Source organism: Sycon ciliatum, chromosome 1 (assembly GCF_964019385.1).
Source record: "Sycon ciliatum chromosome 1, ocSycCili1.1, whole genome shotgun sequence".
NCBI lineage: Eukaryota > Metazoa > Porifera > Calcarea > Leucosolenida > Sycettidae > Sycon > Sycon ciliatum.
This window is the reverse complement of record NC_088643.1, coordinates 87,126,205-87,149,136: the sequence shown is the minus strand read 5'-3', so window position 1 is coordinate 87,149,136 and position 22,932 is coordinate 87,126,205. Positions and strand designations below refer to the sequence as shown.

Sequence of the window (22,932 nt, the reverse complement as noted above, 5' to 3'; positions counted from 1 at the left end):
GGCGACCACCTGTCCCAGAACTAATTACTTCAGGCAGAAGACGACTGCAGCTACATGTACATAGACCCGGGTGCTCGAATCAGAAACGATTTGACAGGTGTGCAATTTCTCATCTGTAAATCTCAACAATGTCAGAATATACTTTTGGAGAGGCGATGGAACAAGGAAGAGAGTCTGGCTTGACCCACCTAGCAGGAATTCAGAACCTGGGTGCGCTACAACACAAGCTACAGCACGCAGCAAAATAGTCATATTTCCTTCGGATTTTTTACTTGAAAATTGGGTGCTCGAATCAGAAACAGCAAACTCGTCAGATCGTCTCCGATTCAAGCACACGGGTCTACCGTCGTCTACGCTTGGTATGGCAGTTGAGGGCAGGGAGTAGTAACTTACTACTTCGTTTTTGAGAGCAAGATGGTCAGTGGAGCCGCAGATTCAGCAGGTCTTTGGCAGCACCCTACAGGAGACCCATATCCTCGAATCAAGGACCCAACAAAAAGTGGGTCGTGAGTATTTCAAAAACAGTTTACCGGGCAGAGCTGAAATTTGGCATACCGTTAGCGGGCCGTATGTTGATGGTATTTGTGAAAATTAAACGAAATCGGATTAAGTTTAGGTACAATTTCAGGCTGTTTCTGTTTTGGTACCCTGTCTCTCATTCGAGCACCCGGGTCTACGGACCAAGGGCTATTTTGTGTGTGGGGATGTCATTTCCAGACCAATGACCCTGGATAAGGAGACCACCTGCACACAGCGTCCATATTTCCTAGCGGTCCGCTTAGTCAGAAGGCAGTGCTGAAACCGAGACCCTGGCCTTGGTCGGTTGAGCTGCTCTTGCCCCGCCTCCACTGCTTCGGCTGCCATCCCTATGTGTATCCCTGTGCGTTTTTGCCGGTGTTTGCACCATGATGGTTTGTGGCTATTTTGTAAAAAAAAAAGAAAAGAAAAAAAAAGGGTTTCGCTGGACTATGATGACGATGATCAGCTGATGATGGGTGCCCTCGCCGTGCCAGGCATTAGCTTGTGGTCTGGTAACGGTATAAGCAGGGAGTCGTAAAGGTATTTTACGACTCCCTAGGTATAAGCAGGTAACTCAGCCTGAGGGAACGATGAACTCTTGATATTGTTAGCATGTCTACTTGACTACACTGTATCCATTTTTGTAGATCGACGGCATGAACAAACATTTAAAATTGTTCACAAGCCAATGCATGTTCATGTACACCGACCAGACACAATGACATCCAGACCAGGAGTGGGGTCACACAAGTGGACATCTCTGATGAGCAGATGCAGAGGGTGGTTAATTAATTGCGATAATTATGGTAGTGAACCGTCATGACGATTGACACCCCCCCCCCCCCCCACACACACACACAAAGCCGGGAGACATTGAGTACCAGCATCATTATGACTTGTGGAGTTAGAAACACTGTCTGTAACAACACACATAACCAGGACCAACCAGAAACAGATAGATACACTGTACTGAGTATCATTGGTGTCGGTAGACGTCACCGGCCGAAAATGGGTTCAGGAAAGTAAAATAAAATAATTAGGAGGCAAAATCATTGAAGAAAAGAAAAGAAAAAAAGCAGTTAGGTGTAAACATGTCATGCCTAAATGCAGTAGTCGACTAGGATCAGAAACACTAACACCCAAACAGCGGGACTAGTTGTTATAGTAGTGCACATTATGAGTATGCCGCGCATCTGTGCGTGTTAAAAAAATGATGTTTCAACATGACACTTGGTTATGGTAAGGGCATCAATCCTCCTTTCTACAGCAACGGTTCCATGGCCAGATCCAGCACGGCACACGGCAAGTTCAATTCAAAGTTCTTCAGCACGTCCGGGTGCAGAACAGCAAGTGTTCCGATCTTCTCGCCACGTACCATGACTGACGCACATCGGCCAGGGAAGTAGGTTGGATCTGGATGCAGGCACAACAAACACAGCAGAGCAAAAAAGCCGAGTTTGTGGATTTGAATTCCAGGAAAACACAATTGAATTTCATTGTTCAGTTACATTGACACTTCAAATCTTTTAACCCTTTAAGGACGTTATGACGGATATATCCGTCATGACTGTGCAGTGCATACTGCATACACTCAATTTTTCGTATCTCGGCTTTCCCTTGACAGAATCGCGTGATCGAAAGGTCTATCGACATTAGAATCGTCTCAGCTGTCGGCTCAAACAAATCCGAAGTCGATCCGAGGTCAAATATTGGAGCTACGGCACTCGCAAGGTATTTTACGTCCTGCAGTAAATTTTGACTTCCGCGCGCTGTGTCATTCAAGGGATTTCCCCCTGTTGCATGACAAGCCAGGCAGGTACAGAGCAGAGTGACGTCAGGCACGGATCTGAAGCCGTCAGCTCAGCTACACAAAAAAGCAGCTCTCTACCGTTATTTTTACGAAAATACCAGCAATTTTACCAAATTGGCTCAAAGTCCCGTTTCGTATGTCATCCCAGCGCTATAGCACCAATGTAGTGGCACTGTTGCGAGTCAGGATTACACCAGTGTGTTCCTCTGGCCAAGAGCTTTCCAGGAAGCCCAAGATTATCAAAATTGATAAAAGGAAACTCAAGTTATGATCCGAACTGCTTCCATGCGTAGTGCATGAAGCAGTTTACCTGAATCAAGTCCGTCCTGAAAGGGTTAAAGATACTTCAAGTACTTCGAAGTACTTGATTGTAGATTACTGAAGAGGCAATACTACAGCCATGGTCAAAGAAATCCGACCCGCGAGTCAAAAGTAGCGCCGCGTTTCCATTTCAATTACGTCATGCATGTTCCCAAAACTGATCCGAGGGCCCAGGGGCCGCATGAGCCCTACCGCTGCTTTCAGCACGTGGGTTGGATTTCTTTGGCCACAACTGTAGTACTAAGGGGCCGTCCGCAAATATCGATATTTTTTCAAGACGATATTTGTTCATATCTCCCCGGACCCCCTCCCTCCCCCCTCAAAACGAATATACACACGTTTATGCAGGGTATCAATATTTTTTAATGAAGTGTAATCAAGAGTCCAGTCTTTTCGGCAGCCGGTCAGAATCTTGGTCAACAAGCTGCACAGTTCTCTGGCACCAGAATATGTTGACGCACTCATCTTTCTCCGAAAGAACACATTGCTGAAGGCGTCTCGACATCAAGCCATCTCTGCAACCACCTCTGATGCTGTTGACTGGTGCGAAGTCTTTGCTGAGGAAGTCGAGGCAGCTAACCTCTCTCTGCCACAGTTATAAATTATTTGATTTCTTTTCCATTCTGGCTTGTGATCGTCATAGTCCAAAATATCACAATCATTTCAGCCGTAGTTTACACTCCACACCGTATTGACATTACCTGAACTAGCTTCCAGACAGTAGCCACTGCCATCCTTAGTGCATGGTACTTCACGCAGTTGCATCAGACGGTCCAGAAGGCCATGCATGACCTGACGATGGCAAGAAAGCAGAGCAGAACTTGATACATGTCCTCACTACAAGTACATTACAATTGCATTACAATTGCATCTGTTGCAGTCTCATCGTCTAGGAGATGACCAATCAACAAAGTTCCCACCAAGGGCCTTTTTATTGAAGAAAAGCATGCGAGCAACATCACCAGTAGAATGCACACCAGCTACACACCTAACATGATCAGTCACATGATAGCACTACTAGTATCCGTAGACAACAGTGCCATTACCTCAAATCCTGGTCTTCTGCCATAATGCACAGCACACAGGCTACGTAGGTTCTTGGCACCAACCTCTGCAAGTAGAAAACCAGGGAGAGAAGGGCGAGTTAGACTAAGCAAGCAGAACAACTACAACACACCAACTATCGTGATGCAAAAAAAGAGAAAATTCACGAGAGATTTAGTCAGACTGAGTTTTCCGCATCCGTAGGAGCGCCACCATTCACCATTCTCAAGGATCAAGGTGCAAATGCAGCTCCTAAAGCGGTGGGAGGCAAGTAGGTCAGACCCAGCACAAAGTGGGCAAAGACTGAAAATACCATTCGCTGCATCCATGTTACCCCATTCAAGCCCATGAGTTCCCAACGACGCTACAAACCCTACCTCAAATACAAGTTTGTGTAGAACAACAGTGTATGTGAAGAAAACAGGCAAAGCCCACGCTGTCATTCTGCTTACCGGATTTCTCATCTCTGACAACAATATCAGAGATCTCAAACAACTTCAGGGGTAGTGACACTTTGCGGTTGGAAGCAACGGTTTTTAGAATACCTGGAAGCAGAGTCGTTCTCGCGACCTACAAAGCCACACAATCAAATTGAATGCAAAGCCAAACAGTGACAAATCGAAATAACGTCTACTGGCAGATTCTACATCCAACACAAATCACACATACCAGCAGTACCAGCACAAGGGCCTAGGCAAAACAAATAGCATGCATGAGAGGGTAACCGCAATTACAGCATAGGCTGAAACCTTTACACATGTACTCACACAAGAAGACAATGTCATCTCTAGTGAATGGTCACTTTAATACACACACAGTTTTTGTTACCTGGAACTCTAACGTCTTTGGGTTTCCAATGTGCACAGCGGGAACAGACTCAATGGGGTGAAGCAGAGACGAAGAGACGTCAGCGCGAGAGCACTGTACCCAGGAGCAATGCATACACGTGCGCACACGCACGCACACACACACACACACACACACACACAAACACACACACACACACACACAAACAAGCACATATGGACATATAAATAAACCACCTTGTTTCATAATGTCTTCAGCTACCAATGGGTTAAATATTGGAATTATATTTCAGAATGCTCTGTCTCCATATCAACGTGTTTGGCCTAGTTTCCTAACTCTCGACAGCTTTTTGTAGTGAAATTCATGATTTTGTGATTTTCGTTTTATTGTTGGTGTTCACACATGCGTGAACGGTAGTTTCTACTACAGGTGGAATCCTGATACATGTAATTCGAACCCCAAAATGCCAGGAAAAAACTTCCAATTATCCGGACATTCTAATTATCCAAACATGAACCCAAAACACAATATGTATGTCAAAATGCTCTCATGGTTACGCAGAGTTGCGCTATGGACCCTAGACACAGATTTCACGGATACTGGACTGACCGGCACAGCCTGCTCATGCAAACTGAACTGACCAGTACAGTGTACAGTGAACTTCGAATTACACTTTTCTAACTTCGAATTATCAGCACAAATCCCACACATTTTCTATGCAAGTGGAATCCGTGGGACTTCTAATTAACCGGACATGTCCAGTTCGAGGTTCGAATTATCAGACAATTTTATGTGGGAATCATATTGATAGAAATCGGTCCTGGAAGGAGCTTAAATGCCTCTCCCAAGCTTCGAGTTCGAAGGTGGACCATTCTGGCCAGAACTCGTTTTTTCAGAAGGGCCACCCCAAAAGCAGCAGTACTGGGCAACTCATAGTGTACCCTATGCTACAAGGCAAACCAAACAGACAACATGAAATGGAAACCAATAGATCAGAAGCACCCCACAACAGATTCTCAATTTATTGCCAGCACACAACACATGTTTCGATATCCAGCACTGTAGGCAAAGAAATGAAATACAAGCCTGCCACTGTTCTTTTTTGTCAAGCATAAAGCTGTTCAAAATGAACGCTGCTGTGTTGAAAGGAATTACAAACATCATTTCCACACCCGTACCATGACCCAAGATCTACTCGTAGTGCCGGCATAACATACAAACTAGGGCTGAAATGATAGTTAGTGAAAAGGTAGTTCCGAAACATGGCAGTTTTGAAGTCAATTGAACCTCAGCAGGGGCGTGCTTGGCGAGGGGCACAGGGGGCAAGTGCACCCCCCAAAATATTTCGACCGGGGTTTTGAAAAGTCACCAATGTATTGCGGAAAGCCCGACCTCGCGGCAGCACATCCACAGATGAGGTGCTGAAGCTGTTCTTTCGACGCTCTCCTCGCCGAATCCTGTCCAGACACGTCAACTAGTGTTGCGATTATTCTTAGCTATACCCGTGCAATGTGTGTTTGCATCGGCCTGCCTGGCACATTGCCGTCGACGGATTGGTTTTTAAAGATTTGTAAAGTTTTCATCCTTTATTTTGAAAAAATTGATATGATGCTGTACTGTGTTCATTCTTGATGACATACAATCTTTGTACAGTGAAACCTGTCTATGATGACCGCTCAAGGGACCTTCAAAATGTGGTCTCTGTTACCAGGTGGTCTCATCATCCAGGGTCATTTGACTGGAAATAGCATCCCTTGATCCTGGTTTCAGTGGTCTTCTTGGACAGGTAGTCACCTTATCCGAGTGGTCGCCTTGGCAGGTTTTACCGTAATAGTAATAATGACGTCACATGTACAAATATCTGATGATGTCACCGGTACAACCTTTTGAAAATTGCTGTTGTCTGGAAGTGGTGCACCCCCCTGGAAGGGGAGCCGAGCACGCCCCTGCTCAGAACATGAACCATGCCCCTAGCAAGTTGAACTGCATACTCACAGCGGAAACTGATCCAAGCTTCACAAAAACAGGGGTTTCAGTACTTTTTGGACTCAAAACCTACTACACTGTAACGAGTAATCTATAACGTAACGATTAGTTGATTGTTGAGAAATTATCGATCGATTGCCGAGTAATTGGTATAGAGTCAACTTTGCTAAAAACGACTGTGGATATAACGACAATTCGCGAATAACGACCGAATTTCCATGCCCAGAGCAACGCCCCATCTACCTGTATACAGATATAACGACTAGGGGGGGGGGGGGGGGCTTTTTCTTTCTTTTTTTATTGCTTCAAAATACTTGGGAATTACCAGCACACCTACATGTAGTTGTACATGATTGTATAGCAATCATCATACAAGTACATGTACATGTCCTTGTACATGGCTCCAAAAGGCTTATTTTTCAATTTATTTCCCTTGCATATTGACTTTATATAGTTCCTTTCAACTGCAATAATTATGAAAATAAAGAACACATCGACATAGAGCAAGAAAAGAGCTTCATTTTGATAATGCATGTCATACTATACAAAATATGGGTTCACATACCGTACATTCAAATGGGACTTCAGGTATAAGGACACTTCGTGAATAAGGACACTTTTCTGATGCCCCGCCGAGTGTCGTTATACGCAAAGTTGACTGTAATCGTTTCAGCCCTAATACAAATGTATCAATGCACAGTCATTCTCGACATCACCACATTGTGGTGCGCAGACCTCTGCTTACCAGGGTGAAAGTCAGTGCTTCCGTGAAGCCAGCTTGAGCAACGTCAGCACGTAATAAATCAGTCAATTTGTTCATTGGCAGCTAAAGCAGGCAGTCAGAGGAAAACACATAGCAAAAGTGACATTATCAGATCAGCAACAGGTGGAGACCACATTGCCAGATCAGCAATAGGTGGAGACCACATTGCCAGATCAGTTACATGTGGAGAATTTCACTGTAACAGCGCCCGCATCATCCACATGGCTTCAAAGCCTCTGACCAAGTGTGCAATGCAAAACAAAAATAAGATCAGAAAAGTAGAATTGGTCGCATTTAAGTTGTTCTCACATGAGTCATAGAAGACGTGATCTTTAAGTTAAACAAAAAAAAGCATTTCCAGAAATAGAAGATGAACTGCATTCTTCCACAATACGGAGTTCTACACTCTGGTCCATGCACTCTTGCACTGAAGCAGTCAAACAGGATGCTTCATGAAACTGGAAGTTGACACTCTTTCAGACATTGAATCCGGGTCAGTCATGTCTTACCTGCTTTCCAATTGTACACGTCTGTGGCAAGACAAACTCAATGTTGTTATAGCCATAGGCAATAGCGACATCCTCAACAATGTCGCACGCATGCATCACATCTATACACCGGTGACATAGCCAACAAAACACACACACACACACACACATACACAAATATGTACATACACACAATGTAGACACATACTGTACTCTTGGCCTCCGATGAGAGTACATGAACGAAGAGAATGGATAGCAATGGCAATTATATCATGTGAGCCAGAAAAAATGTTTTCACAAAGTTTCCTACTCACAGCCACATAAAATCATAGCTTTCCAGGTCCTTGGAAATGTTTCAAAAGATCATACATTTCCCAGATTTCCCGTGACCAAAACAAACCACGCTGACACATTAGACACCCTTAGCAAACAACGGTAACGCTACTTTTTACGGTACTCCTACCTTGATCACCCAAATAGCGTTGAAGCTGCAGCGTATAAACGTTATGGGGGCTGATTTATCGTTGTGACCAACGGTACGTGTTTTGGAAAAATATTGCATAGTCCGTACGCATTTCACCTTGTATCGCGTATTATGGTGACAAAAATGGTTGTACCATGCGAAATCAAAGCTATTCTCGTGGCAACAGCGTACTAAAAATAGCGTGCATCTTGCTAAAGGTCGAACCCAAATCACGGTATTTTCCCCCTTACGATAATACCAAGAGTACATAACCCCCCAGAGTGTGCAACTCCCACATACCCTGCTGTCCCGACAGAATTTCAAGTTGACGTCATTATTTATGACGCAATGCTCCTTGCACCAGTGATTTACAACATGTGTACGGGTGTCAACGCATCACACGTTTTTCTTTGCAATAATTTGTACAGGATCGATCTGCTTCGGTCAACCACAGGTTCCAGATTCGTCTGATAATCCGTGTACAGTGCGCATTGCATCATCAAAATGACGTCAACTTGAAATTCTGTCGGGACAGCACCCATAGTGGAGTTGCACACTCTGGGGGGTTATGTACTCTTGATAATACCGTTACAACATCACGTTTTTTGCTAAGGGTGTCTACTGTCATGCCAGTCGAGCACTAACACTGTATAGCCAGGCAAAATCAGTCAGTGAATTAATTCCCTACAAATGCTGCAAAGAAAAAAGAAAAAAAGAGGAAAGAAAGAGAAAAAAGGGAAGCCTCGGAGAGCCGTCTTATCCCAGACAACTGGGTGGTGATGGACACAAACCATCAAGAGACTCGGCACTCTCATCATCAGCAACCAGCCACCACCCGGATTCGAACCGGGGATCTCCTGTTTACTAGACAGGCGCTTTAACCCCTAAGCCATGGCGGCAGACAGTTTTAGCTAACTTCAACCAGCAATACGTTTCTTCGTTTTCGGGGTCATATGCTAAATCCTGAAGAATGAACTACAACAGTAATAGGCCACACCAAGTTAATTCTATATTTCGCGTCGGACATTTTCTGGAAAAGGCACGTGGGCGGGCGGAAAAAAACAAAAACAGAGGAAAAAACAAAACTCCATTCTATGTGTGCTGAGCCATGTTGCACACAGAAAAGCACTGCTAAACTGACACTAATATCCAAAACAACAACAATTCGCCACAGGACAGCGGGCAGACTGCGCTGGAGCGATACAATAACAAATTTCATGGATGGCTCCTTCTGCACTTTGACACGAGTCGAGTGGAATTCCGCTCCATCACAATCGTGGCTCCATCACGATCGTGGAAAATCTCGAAGTCCTTGACACCTGAAATCTCCGCTCGCTTGGTGAGCAGGCCCTACTGTACGGGTTGGAAAAATAGAAATAATTTTAATTGTCATCGCTCGCACCTTCTACGTACCATCGCCTGGAATGCAAGATTATGGAGAAGCTGATAACCTCTGATTTGCCATAATGGCTAGAGAATGTTCGCCACAACAGCCATCGATTGACTTGTCCCAGATCTTTTTTTTCTTGTCAAGGATTCGAAAAGGTACGCGCGCGGTAACGCGAAACATAGAAATAACTTGGTGTGGCCTTACTACTAAAGTACAGTGGAACTGTGATTATGTTCACCTCACACAGCAGCATCACAACATACATGACGTAGGTATTACCTGCACGGGTAGGTGGGATTGTCACAGCGATGATTTTCTTGTCCTCCGACAGCTCACTAGTCAAGCACATGCGTGTAAGCACCGAGGACAACTTTTCCGCAGGCTCACTGCACACAGAAGAAGTTCAACAGTTCGCCATACCAAGAACAAATGATCCCTTGATAGAAACAACAATGTATACAGCACATGCACAGGATATGAGCAAAACATGTGTACATAACAAGTTTACAACACATCGCAGGTACGGTCTGCGAACGCAAGAGGTGCCATACAAGTACTGTCAAATATACAGCATACGTATGCTTACTTGATTCCCACTTTGCCGTTGATTTCAGCCACTGGTACGCTTTCAGTGCGATACTTCAGTTCCTAAGCACCCAACAGAACAATACGCATTGCATAGGCTCTGCACTGCATCAAACATGAAGTCAAGTCATCCCACCACCACCACCACCATACCACATGACTAGATGCTATGCTGCGTACACAATTGGTCCTTCCTCACAGGCGCCAGCATGCATGCAGTATAGAAGTATGCCATGCACTAGACAGCCAGCTGGTTCACAGAACACTGCACAAATCATGATTGCAGTGATCACACAGAACGATCAGATCACGAGCATATGGCCCTGACTCACCGGATATGTGCATACGGATCCATCCACTAACTGCACATCAACTGCCTCAACTCTGCAAGTTAGCAAAGAACATTAGTCATTATTAGCGAATAATTATAATCCTGTTAGCAGCCACAGTTGCGACCACCTCACACCTCATGACAAATGATTGCAAGAACGATTGGTAACAGAAACAAGCAAATCCGACAATGTTGCAAGCATGGCAGAGACATAAAAAAACTGCAATTGTCACGATGCCGTGTGACTACATGTGATGTGCAGTACTGTACTCACGTGAATGGCTCCTTGCAGTACATGCTGAACATGGTTACTAGAATGTTCAGAACAATGGTCGCCTATCAAGACAAACAGATAAACACACAGACAATTACTGCGTGGCAACAGATACATATCCACTACAAGTACATGTACTAGTAGGTCAGGATGCAATTCATTTTCATTGTTTCTCTGCATGTGCTTTCAATTGACGTCCAGAAAATGGCAGCAAATCTAGCAGTATACTCTGACAGAGAATGCATACATTGCGATGTGGATATCCGCTCCAATAAGGTACATACCTTTGTCAGATCCGTGGCAGTGCACTCGATGAAAACATTGCGAGTGTTGGCTGTCATTTTACTGTGCTCACCTAATTGGACAGGTATTGGACACGAAGAGAAAGACACCACATGTTGGTCAAAGAATGAGAAATAAAATCAATATGCATGTAGATGGTATGCTTGTCACAAAGTCTTTTTTGATTTAAAAAATCGATAAAATATAGGCCAAGGAGAAGAAGACTCTGCACATGACCGACCATTCATGGCAGTGTGACCAAGGACCAACGTGTGTGTGTGTGTGTGTGTGTGTGTGTGTGTGTGTGTGCACGTGTGTGTGGCTGCGTGTATGCGTGCATGTGTGTGGGTGTATGTAATCAGTTGTGTGTGACTAGTTATAGGTGATTATGTACGACTCCCTGCAGTGCTTTGCATGGTAACTTCAGTCGCCCTCACTGTACTAGTAACTCAATCTTGATAGTAAACTGGTAAATTTCGGTGCTTATCCGATGTACTTCAAAGTAATCACAAGTTAGATTGTTGGATTGAATGCCATCCTTGAGCCGCCCTTTCCAGCTCTTTAGCTCTCCCAACAGCAAGTCAAGCACAAGAAGGGGTTGATCGATATGCAGAGAAAGGCCACAAAACCCACATTACCATTGATGATGGGAGGCATAGAAAGCACCACACGATTCTTGTCATAGATGACTGGATAGACAGGCTTGTCCTCGATGATGTGCAAGTACTGCTTCAAGTGGCTTTCTCCCTGGGAAAGATTACATCAGACAAGTAAGAATTGACAGATGGCAAAGAACATCAACAACACAAAGGAAGACAACAAACAAAAACCATTAACAGTCTAGCCTTCCAAATAAATAATGATCCTGAAGCCTGTGTTGGGAAGGGAAGAGATTCCATTCAAATGCCTAGTGCCATACCCAGCGCTAGGAAGCTGGCTGGTACTACCATCACATGCCATCCTACACTTACATGCTGCATTGTGCAAGAGTCGTGCGTTAATTTTGTCTACAAGCAACACTACTGAATAACATCATGTACCTTGTAATGGGTCATTAGCTCCTTGGCGCTGAAGTCCTTGGTCTGTACACACACGTACACATACACGTACACATACACGTACATGCACACACACACACACACACACACACACACACACACACACACACACACACACACACACACACACACACACACGCGCACAAAGAGCAGATTTTTTTACTGGCCTAGTCTCAACATTTCCATCTAGGAATATTATAGAACTGTCCAGTGTTGTTTATTGTGACGACATCCCCCTTGTCTAGTCGAGTGCATGTGGATATGAGTATGTGCGACGTTGTTTTACTACTATTATTATTATACACACACTCAGGGCCGAATGGAGGTGAGTTGGATTATAGCGAGCAGCGGCAGGCTATGCTAAGAGTAAGAACCCAATGGAAAGAAAAAAAAGAGAAAAGAACAAGAAAAAGAGAGAGCGAGGGATGTGCAAGTCGAATTGTCTTAGGTTCACGGGAAATGATCAGAGAGATCACAAACAAAGGAAAGAAAGGTTGCCACACGATTTCAATTTTTGCGAAAGGGAGTCTCAGAAACAATAACTAATGAAAACAGGTGTAACGAAGGGTTCTTTTGTCAGTCTTCTTGTTCATCCTTTTCCCATGCATCTTTTTCAGATATGTCCTGAGTTAGTTGCTTTGTTTGTCAAAATACATAATGTTAAAAACGACAATAAGTATGTGCCCTCTGCGTTCCTGCATCCCGGGGTACGGAATGACAATCATTCCATTACAGGATACATCATGTACATCATTAACACGTCCTCTCACGATATGGCACAATGCAGCATTCAACATGTACATCAGCGTAGCAGTCCACACCTGCAAGACATGACTGCATAGGGACGATGACTACATGTACATACCTCACTGAGAGGAGTGAAGACAATCTGCTCCGGTGGAAGTGCTTCATAGGAGAATGGGCCCTCCAGTGTGTCGAGATCATGGGTGCCAATGGCCACTAACGTACGTTTTCTACACCAACATTAAGAATCCAGTCAACAACACACCAAGGAATGATAAAGACACATGGACACAGTTTTGCAAACAGTAATAGAAATTATCAGGCACTTAAAATAACAGACACGCATAAAGAATACATTACACTTGTAGTACAAGAGGGAAACAAAACACTACAGTGTAGTATACTGAGATCTGCAGAAGAAATCTGTCAAGCACTAACCTGCAGATATTCTGGTGAAGTTTGTCCTGCAGTTTGATGAAGCTTTTGAGACGTGTCTACAAAGCATGCACAGATTGACAAGGAAGAAAGAGAGAGAGAGAGAGAGAGAGAGAGAGAGAGAGAGAGAGAGAGAGAGAGAGAGAGAGAGAGAGAGAGAGAGAGAGAGAGAGAGAGAGAGAGAGAGAGAGAGAGAGAGAGAGAGAGAGAGAGCATTCCATTGTCTGTACGTTACAGCCAGTGCAAGGGCAACGACAGTCAACTCCATGAGCACTTTGAGTACTTTGAAGTACAAATATATCAAGTGACCATGATCACAGACCAAACCCGTCAAAAACCTGAGGCAAACAAGGAAAGTGCATGTACAATCATGTACATATTTTGCTGCCCCTCAACTCCTCATACATGTAAAGGTCTACTTCAAATGCCACAGTCGGTTGGCATCTTTGTCAAACTCTTCCTGTTAACGCAGTCTTCGCGCATACCAAGGGCTTGTAGATGAGTACGGATGGGAACATAGCACTACCAATAACACTCCTACCTCATCCAACTGAATGTTGCGCAGGACGGCGCCTACAACATGAGGACGGACTTTGGCTGTCTGCAAACCGAGAAAATACAGGCAAATGAACAGTTGAGCTTAGAACACAATGGCATTGCCAAGCAAAATACGGAACATTGTAGAAAACCGTGTACCAGCAAGAAGAAGAAATATCACTTGAATTGCATAGAGTATTATGGATAGACACGCAGCAGGTAGGTGGGGATCATCATGCCCTTTCAGGTTAAGACTAGTAAACAGATATCTATACCGGTAAGAAGAAGTAAGAAGAAGTGGGCAGAGTCACAGGTACAGGCAAGGTACATGTATGTGTGCAGTGTACAGGACAGCAACAACTACTATACTGTTTTCTGATGATCGCTTAGGGCGCGAAACTCGGAGTGCAAACACTTGTTTCATCCTCTTATTATTGTTTGAACCAGCTCTGCCTTTTGGTATTGAGCACTCTATTGGAGAGCCTGGAACCTCTCTGTTTGGAGAGCCTGGAACCTCTCTGTTTGGACAGCATGGACCCTCTCTGTTTGGACAGCCTGGAACCTCTCTGTTTGGACAGCCTGGAACCTCTCTGTTTGGACAGCCTGGAACCTCTCTGTTTGGACAGCCTGGAACCTCTCTGTTTGGACAGCCTGGAACCTTTCTGTTTGGAGAGCCTGGAACCTCTCTGTTTGGAGAGCCTGGAACCTCTCTGTTTGGAGAGCCTAGAACCTCTCTGTTTGGAGAGCCTGGAACCTCTCTGTTTGGAGAGACTGGAACCTCTCTGTTTGGACAGCCTGGAACCTCTCTGTTTGGACAGCCTGGAACCTCTCTGTTTGGACAGCCTGGAACCTCTCTGTTTGGACAGCCTGGAACCTCTCTGTTTGGACAGCCTGGAACCTTTCTGTTTGGAGAGCCTGGAACCTCTCTGTTTGGACAGCCTGGAACCTCTCTGTTTGGACAGCCTAGAACCTCTCTGTTTGGACAGCCTAGAACCTCTCTGTTTGGAGAGCCTAGAACCTCTCTGTTTGGAGAGCCTGGAACCTCTCTGTTCGGAGAGCCTAGAACCTCTCTGTTTGGAGAGCCTAGAACCTCTCTGTTTGGAGAGCCTGGAACCTTTCTGTTTGGAGAGCCTAGAATCTCTCTGTTTGGAGAGCCTGGAACCTTTCTGTTTGGAGAGCCTGGAACCTCTCTGTTTGGAGAGCCTAGAACCTCTCTGTTTGGAGAGCCTAGAACCTTTCTGTTTGGAGAGCCTAGAACCTTTCTGTTTGGAGAGCCTAGAACCTCTCTGTTTGGAGAGCCTAGAACCTTTCTGTTTGGAGAGCCTGGAACCTCTCTGTTTGGAGAGCCTGGAACCTTTCTGTTTACTATACTGTAGCATGTAGCATGCCCTACTCACATCTGGCTGGATTACGATTCTCTGGCGTTGACCTTCCGCAGGCTCAACGCGTCGATACTGGACTGCTGTATTTCTGCGCAGAGCATAGTAGAAAACACACAAGCCAGTAACTGCTCAGTTCAAACCAGTCTGGTAACCACTTGAAACAGGCGACAACTTTACTTACCAAATTTATCTATTCTCCTCTTCCGGTGGCAACAGGCATGACAGCCAGGCACACCAACAAGAAAAAAACGTAAACTAAAATATAAAACTCTAAATGAGATGATTTCTTCACAGGGAAGAATGACCCGAGTTTGTGTAAGAAAATCCGTACCTCTGCAGGAAGACGAGGAGTGACTGAACAAGTCCTTCGATACACAGCAAATCATACCTGCAGGACAAAACCAATCAATTACAAAAAGACATTACCACCCCTCGTCAGCAGTGTTACACTCATCAATACAACAACAAACAATGCATGCAGCAAGGCAAGATATTGGTAGAGCAGAGCAGATTTTAGAAGAAAAATAGAAAGAAAATGCGCATCAATCACAAGCAGTAGACTCTCCCGAAACCTGTAGATCTAAAATGAACACGCCTGTGACTGAAAATTTATACATCATTCGTACAGTCAATATGTAAACACAAATTGCTGGTAAGTCAAGGGTTGTAGTGCATTTCAAAGATTAAAACTGACCCACTCACATCCCAAGGGATCATTTAATGCGATCAATTGGCTGTTTGTATCAACCTCCTGAATGTAATTCAACTTCACGCTACCAAACAGGATGGGGTCCGGTAGTCCAAACAACATACCGATTCGCTGGGACATCAATCTTGTAGATAACCTCTTCAGATGCGTTTGCTGCACGATCACTACCTTGCTCCTTGGCAATCATCTCCTTCTCTGATGTCTACATTTTAAAAGAGAGAAACATTAATTCTCACAAAGAGACCAACAACATTCAAAACCACACTAAACTGCCGTAGTGGTTAGGATGATCACGGTGGTTGTGTACAGTCACTACATGTGCACTACAATTTCAGTGTACGGCATGGACAGTTTTTGAAGAAACCTACTCCCTCTCTTAGTCGTAAAATGGCAATGAATAAGATCAATTGTGCACTCATAACAGCAGCAAAAATGAAGAAAGTTAAGTTCCATAATGTTATCTCGTAGTACTGGGCATTACACAGTTGCAGAGCTGGTGGTAAACCGTATGTGCGAACTTTACTTTAGAATGTGTTTCAAAGTATAGACCATCAGACTATAAAATAGTTCATTTTCGAACAAGCGACGAGGCGAAAACAGTTTAAGAATTTCCAACTACTTTTCGTACAACTCTCATCAGGAAGAAACATTGTACTCAAGAACACAACATGTGACAGGGGGACTATTAAGTTCATATTCAGTTCTATTTACTTTTGAAAAACAGCAGTAGTAGTGTTGTCATTCACACCAGATAAATGTGTGTACGCACGATGGGGCTCTGTGAGCACGCACTCTCAATTGAGATCTTCTCGAGTAGAAATATGCGCAGTACGTGGTTTTACCACTGGCATGTGATTCTGAAGGTTTCCAGCAGTACTCCGTTTTCACGTTTTCTGCTATGGATACAAAACAGAAATAAATGCATCAAATTCGATGCGCATTCCATGTATGCATGGCTGCAATTAAGGTGGAACGCACCCCACAGAAAAATCGGCCTACTGTGTACAGTATCGCGCATCGAGCTGCATCCAGGCCGAGGAGTAAGTTTTCGACTCCGTTCTCTCGCCGTGCAGAGCCTTTGGGGCCGCGGTGTCTGGTTAGTTATTGCCAAAGAAATTCGCACGTGCGCTGAAAAAGCACAGGTTTGTGACTTTGTGTACAAAGCAGCACGGACCTTGTGAGCGGAGTCCAGGTTTCTTCGGCGACAGGTGTAAGTGCTATCAGCCATTCAAATTGTGAGACGGTTGTCGGCCAAAGCATACGATGTTGATGTGTTGCAGTAATGTATTTTACTGTATCACATATTATAGGAAATGCACATGTGTTTGACTGCTTGTTGAGATAGGAGCACTGATGGTAGTGGTGTTGCATTAACATTGTATCAGGAAAGGATAACGAGAAATCGACAAAGAAAAACGTACCACTTCATCCAACTCCAGTCCGAATTCGAAGCAGAGTTCGTCAAACTGTTCATCAGCTTAGGAAGAGATAATGAGCAACCAAGTACGTGCACACCAGCATGAATCACTGATCAGCATTTTGAAAATAAAATAAAAACTTTGCAATACTCACTGAAAGTTTGGTTCAGAGCTGCGAACAGCTCATCCCGACGCACGTCCACAGTCGGCATATTCCAATATGTGGATAGATAACCACTACTACGATCGTCTGTCAATCTATCATACACAACAAGAAACTCTTCTCTCCGGCACGACTACTACTCAACTGTTCCAGATTTCTTCCATCAGAAACACTCGATGATTGTTGAAAAACAGGCAAAAACTTTAATTAAACTTCGTGTCTGAATCATGACTTGTTTTGTTTGCGTCACACTATGAAATCGTTCGTCCACATGACGATTCACAGCACGACAGTTCACCGACACAGAGACAGTTCATGGTGCGACTGTTCATGACGCGACCACAATGCGACTGACTGGTGCCGGAATATTAAAAGGGACCACGCCGCCGATGACCAAGAGTCGATAGGCGGCATAACACTGAGGCGAAGGCCCGGCCGGCTCTTCAGATAAAGGAGGGCCATATCAGGGGGTAGTACAATACTATCAGTTACAATAATCATGATAGTATTGTACTACCCGTCCCCCTGAAATTATTAGTATTCTACAACTACACTATTTCTTCCTGGACGATGCAAAGGAGCACTGTGTGTTTGCATCTCCAGTGAACTAAAACGTGTAGATAGGCACAACGGCAAGGCGGAGGATGCCTCTCCAAATAACGAACTTGCTGCCGAGCTGTCTTATGAGGTTATGCTATACAAGTGTATCAAGCAGGCACACACAACCTGGGGTACTAGTATCCCTATACAAGTGTATCAAGCAGGCACACACGACCTGGGGTACTAGTATCCTGCATACTGTTGTTTCCTAGCTCTTACTGTCAATATGAGAATGAATCCCGTGGAAAAACCCAGAACTCATGGACGTCTGTGCACGTCGATTGCCACAGTCACACGCGCATGTGCATGCATGCAAATACGCACACACACACACACACACACACACACACACACACACACACACACGCACGCACGCACACACACACACACACACACACACACACACACACACAAATGGAAGCGTATGCGACATGCCTCCACCCCCCACCCCCACACACACATACCACATTGGGATAATTAATCTATTGCAGGCATCATACAGTATTGGCACTTAAGGCAATTTCGGGACATACTGGACCGTACAAATAATATCTCGAGTTTGCTACTGAGTAATCCATAACAGTTACATGTAGAATACAGTTCGGAGAGCAGAGGAGGTGCTAAATACAATATTCTATTTTGAAAGTACTAACTTTGAAGGATATTATACTTGAAGTCATTATCACAAAAGCATGCCCTATGCCGCCACCAGCAGAAAGTATTCACTAACTTAGCAGTCTAACCGTACCACCCCATAATACATAGGTACACCGTGCCATGTAATGATAAGTTGCATAGACATGTACACGTGGTGCAATGGGCGTGTGGTCTACATAGCCAGGTTGCCCGCACTGTCTGCCTGCAAGGGCACGGCCGGTGACTATGTGCACACCAGGGATTGGTATTGTACTACTCCCCGGTGCACACCTAGTGACCCTACTGCAGCCTGCAGTGCCAACATAATCCTATTATAATCATACATGTACAGATACAAACCCTAGTGCAAACATGGCTGGCATGGCCATCCGAAAAATGGAAAGATCGAAGAAGATCTAATCTGAAAGGTGACAACAGAAGTGTGGTCAGCACGAAGACAGTCTCTTGAGCCTAGTTGGTAAGTTAGCGCCCTGGAATCTGTCCACAGTATGCACACCGCTGACACATCGGCTTCAGGCGGTAGAACTTAAACCTGCACTTGGCGCACGCCAAGCCGTTGCAGCCCCCCTTTTTGAATATTGTACGTCTTGGTACATGTGCTTGGATTGCACGTTCCGCTTTGAGCTGAGTGAGGGCTGTTTGAATAAGATCAAGGAGCCTTGCACTGCGCTCAAGGCTCTTCGCATACTTGGAATCTGCATCAGCGTCATTATCTACCTTCTGTGATATACGGTCCATGTCGACATCACTATCCGCCGTCAGCCACGATAGTCGTGAGTCATCTACTTCCTTCTGCGCCATGGACTGTAGCACAGTATTGGAAGAGAGCATTGCTTGACAGAAGAGCCATGGACCAGCTATGGAGAGGCCGAAAAGCAGCACAGGGCAAACGTGGGCCAGTGATGCACTGATGATAGCCATGTTGCTGGGTCTGTTCCAAATCTGCACACTAAGCACATAAAGCAAGACAAAACTGAGGCGTACTTTAAAAAAATAGAACTAACTCAAACTCGCTGGACTCATTTCCTCCGGTTCAATTACATTGACACAGGTGTATGAACAGACATATACGGGAACGACAATATTAATGAACCGGAGGAAGTACGATACTGAGAAAACACAGGGCCAACGGAATTAATTACGATCTCCCATGATATTTTTGATCCATTTGAAGGATTTTGGCTTATATTTTGAACCCCGCTCTTATTCGACCATGATGAGCTCCTAATACTGCTCTAACTGTCATGTCACAGCGTAGTGACCTGTGCCTTTGGTAGTGCTGTGCTATCAACTGAGTCTGTCCATAACTCTATCCGTGACTGTCCATCTATGACTCTTATCACTGTCCACCCATTACTTGACTTGGTGATCATACCTCCCCATGCCGTGCATCAGTGACTGTGTGTAAGGTCCAAGAGTAATGCATTGTAGTCAACTTGAGTCAAGGATCAGATGCCAGGCATGCCAGCCTGACAGAGTATCTACATTACACCCTTAATTAACTGTTACACCAGTGTTGTCTCTTAGCCCACATGGACACCAGTCCATGGACAGTGTGGCATAATGAGCTGAGAGATTACTGACACTCATCTACGCTCAATCTGCACTTACCATGACAGGCTATGTTGCTAAATCCTTGCAAAAAGTGCTCACGGAAGTAGTCAATACCATGCTCAATGCTCAATCTCAATCAGTGGCTAAATCTTCACTTCAATGATACCTTTTTAATACTGTTCTCACCTAGTGATTGCATCATGGGATATATTCTCACCTATATTTCTTCCCAAGGAGAAGGCCTTAGGGTACCCCGTAAGGAGACCATAGGTCTGTGGGGACTGCCCTAGAGAAATATGAATAAATACTAAGTAACTACTACTCAACAAATTCTACTAGCATGTTCAAAACACCAAGAAAGTTGTGGACATCATGCAACTGCATTATAAAGAAAAGGGGGTTTGTCAACTGACAACCGCTCTATTCAGTTGCTATGATAGTAGACACACCCAAGTTCAGCTAGCAGCGATTAAGCGACAGATCAGGTAAAGTGTTCCACCTGATATCCGCACTGCTGCATCCCCACCCACATTTTGACATTCATTACTTTTTCGTTCTTTCGTATCTGGCTTGCAAGTGTTGAGTTTCGGAGAGAAAAGAGCAGTACGAGGCACGTGGCCTCTAATTTCCTCATTACTAAGTCTTTTAATTTCAAACGTTTTAGGGTACCCGTAAGAAGACCTTGAGTCTGTGAGGACTAGACTGTGCTATACAATATGAACAAATGATGAAAATGATAATCGATTACATGAGAAGGGCATGGCTTCTTGATCATTCACAGGGGCGTAGCACCCGCTACGACTGGTACGACCATGGCGGTACCACTTTTCGAAAAGTGTGGTGCATCTGGAACGTGCAAAACCGTGATAACAAAATCGGGACCCGTCAGATCTTTGGCTTTTGTTTGAGTTTGACTCATACTCGACTCAATACGGCTATCAGGTACACTTGGTTCACGGCAACTCTCTATTAGTGTTCTGCACGTGAACCATAAAATTCTATGACTAAAAATTAGTAAAAAATGTGCCAGAAGTACCCAGAACACAGGAATTTGTGTCTTTTTCTACAAAAGCTGTCACAAATCCGGCCCCTCAGATAAGGACCCTGTGGGTAAGGGTGGGCTTTGCCTTCACTCCCCACTAGATGTCATCAAGATGAACATAGCCTTGTGTGGCCTAGACATGTTGTACAGCTATGGTTCCAGCAACAATGGACGCTAGAATGTACAGTCTTGCTATTGTATGGTAGGCGGGCACAGCCTCACAGGTGTTTCTGTGATGAAGGTAGATTCTAGCGTCCACTGTTCCACCCACTGTAAATATGGCAACACATTTGTAACGTGTATAGTACTACATGTACATGCACTTCGAAGTACTAGTTCGAAGTTCGCTAGGTTTACATAGTCATTACATTATGCAACTCTAGCCAAGGCTACACAACGTTTGAGCGACTCAACCCCGCATTACAGCAAGTAGTATTTCAAAGAGAAGCAGATCCACTACCTGCTGTAACTAGTCTTGGCTCATGATCTTATCAAGCCCTGGGCATTGTACGCGCAGGTGCTACAACGGCTTCAAACGACTCAAACAAACACGAAATTTCACTCGCGCGTTTCGTTCGGCAGCAGATAAGAACTGCATTGGGCAGTACGGTTGCATAGCCTAGGCCAAGGCAAGAGTTCAGGAACACACATTCGTCATTCGTGACTCTCAGTCTCACCTCTCTTCCTCCGCTCCGTCCAGATCCAGGCCACAGGTTTTCCGGACGGGTATTTGATTATGCTATCCAAGACTTCTAGGGATGTGGTGACAACGGATCGACCTAGTCCTTGAGAGGAGGTCTAGACGTCTGTTAGTAAGACAAGCGTGATCGCTATTGGACGTGATTTCAAACCTGAGCTTCGTTATGGCCGTGGCTCCTTCTCCAACGGAAGTGGGACCTTTCTAGTAAAACTTGAAATGCTTGGGAAGTAAGTAAGTTCTAGGCTACTAGTATCTATAGATCTAGGGCGCGGTATATTACCGTATAATGTAGCACTAGAAGATCTCCTGGTACATGGTGGGAGATTCGTAAAACAAGTTTTGTACTGACTGTCCCACCCAGGAAGACCCTCCGCGTAGCTACAAAACTACACCTGCGGAAGTCGCGGGCACCCATGCATGCCTAGCGCCTGCCCTACAAGCTTCGCGTGATCCACGCCATGCCGATACGTAGATATAGCCTACTACTACTAGTGTCGATAGCGCCTGTCCTAGTAGGCATGCAGTAGTCTGCTAAGTGTGTCACAGTCTCGGCAGTGCCTCCCTCGATTTTCGGCATTCCGATGTCGTCCGGGGTAGCATGCAGCATTTATTATTTTTATTATCGTCGTTGGTGCATTGGTGGTATCCGCGCAGCGACGCGGACATGCGCGAGTAGATCTACTCGTACATGTCACTGAGTAGTTGGTTGGTTCAACTAAACTAAAGTATTTTAAATATTAAAGGGGAAGTTAAAGGGGAAGTATACCCTAAAATCAAATTTTCACCAGTTGTAGTCTTCTGGGTGCTGAGTCGAATGGTCTTGGTCCGAGGAAGCTGCGACGCTCCCTTCCTACTTGAATCCCAATCGAA

The 22,932-nt window shown here is 44.8% G+C and overlaps 1 protein-coding gene, 1 long non-coding RNA gene and 1 other non-coding gene across 3 annotated transcripts; all 3 read right to left on the bottom strand.

Annotated features, from left to right (window-relative positions):
• Window positions 1-1,392: 1,392 nt before the first annotated feature.
• LOC135806144 (phenylalanine--tRNA ligase beta subunit-like) lies at window positions 1,393-17,698 on the bottom strand. The gene is made up of 22 exons (XM_065320295.1): window positions 17,501-17,698; window positions 17,350-17,405; window positions 16,033-16,130; window positions 15,551-15,607; window positions 15,235-15,307; window positions 13,842-13,901; window positions 13,304-13,359; window positions 12,987-13,095; window positions 12,104-12,145; window positions 11,702-11,810; window positions 11,066-11,136; window positions 10,782-10,843; window positions 10,509-10,560; window positions 10,178-10,239; window positions 9,871-9,977; window positions 7,760-7,860; window positions 7,233-7,313; window positions 4,523-4,615; window positions 4,147-4,264; window positions 3,697-3,761; window positions 3,352-3,442; window positions 1,393-1,932 (listed from the first exon to the last, which is right to left on the bottom strand). Exons 1-22 carry the CDS (start codon window positions 17,556-17,558, stop codon window positions 1,781-1,783), a joined length of 1,773 nt encoding a protein of 590 aa, XP_065176367.1. The 5' UTR covers window positions 17,559-17,698; the 3' UTR covers window positions 1,393-1,780.
• On the bottom strand, window positions 9,028-9,100 carry Trnat-agu (transfer RNA threonine (anticodon AGU)). Its single transcript has one exon. It is a non-coding gene; the product is annotated as a tRNA-Thr (tRNA).
• Window positions 17,699-18,577: 879 nt separating the features above from the next.
• Window positions 18,578-22,482, bottom strand: LOC135806143 (uncharacterized). Its single transcript, XR_010551209.1, has 2 exons — window positions 22,040-22,482; window positions 18,578-19,715 (listed from the first exon to the last, which is right to left on the bottom strand). It is a non-coding gene; the product is annotated as an uncharacterized LOC135806143 (long non-coding RNA).
• Between the last annotated feature and the right edge of the window lie 450 nt (window positions 22,483-22,932).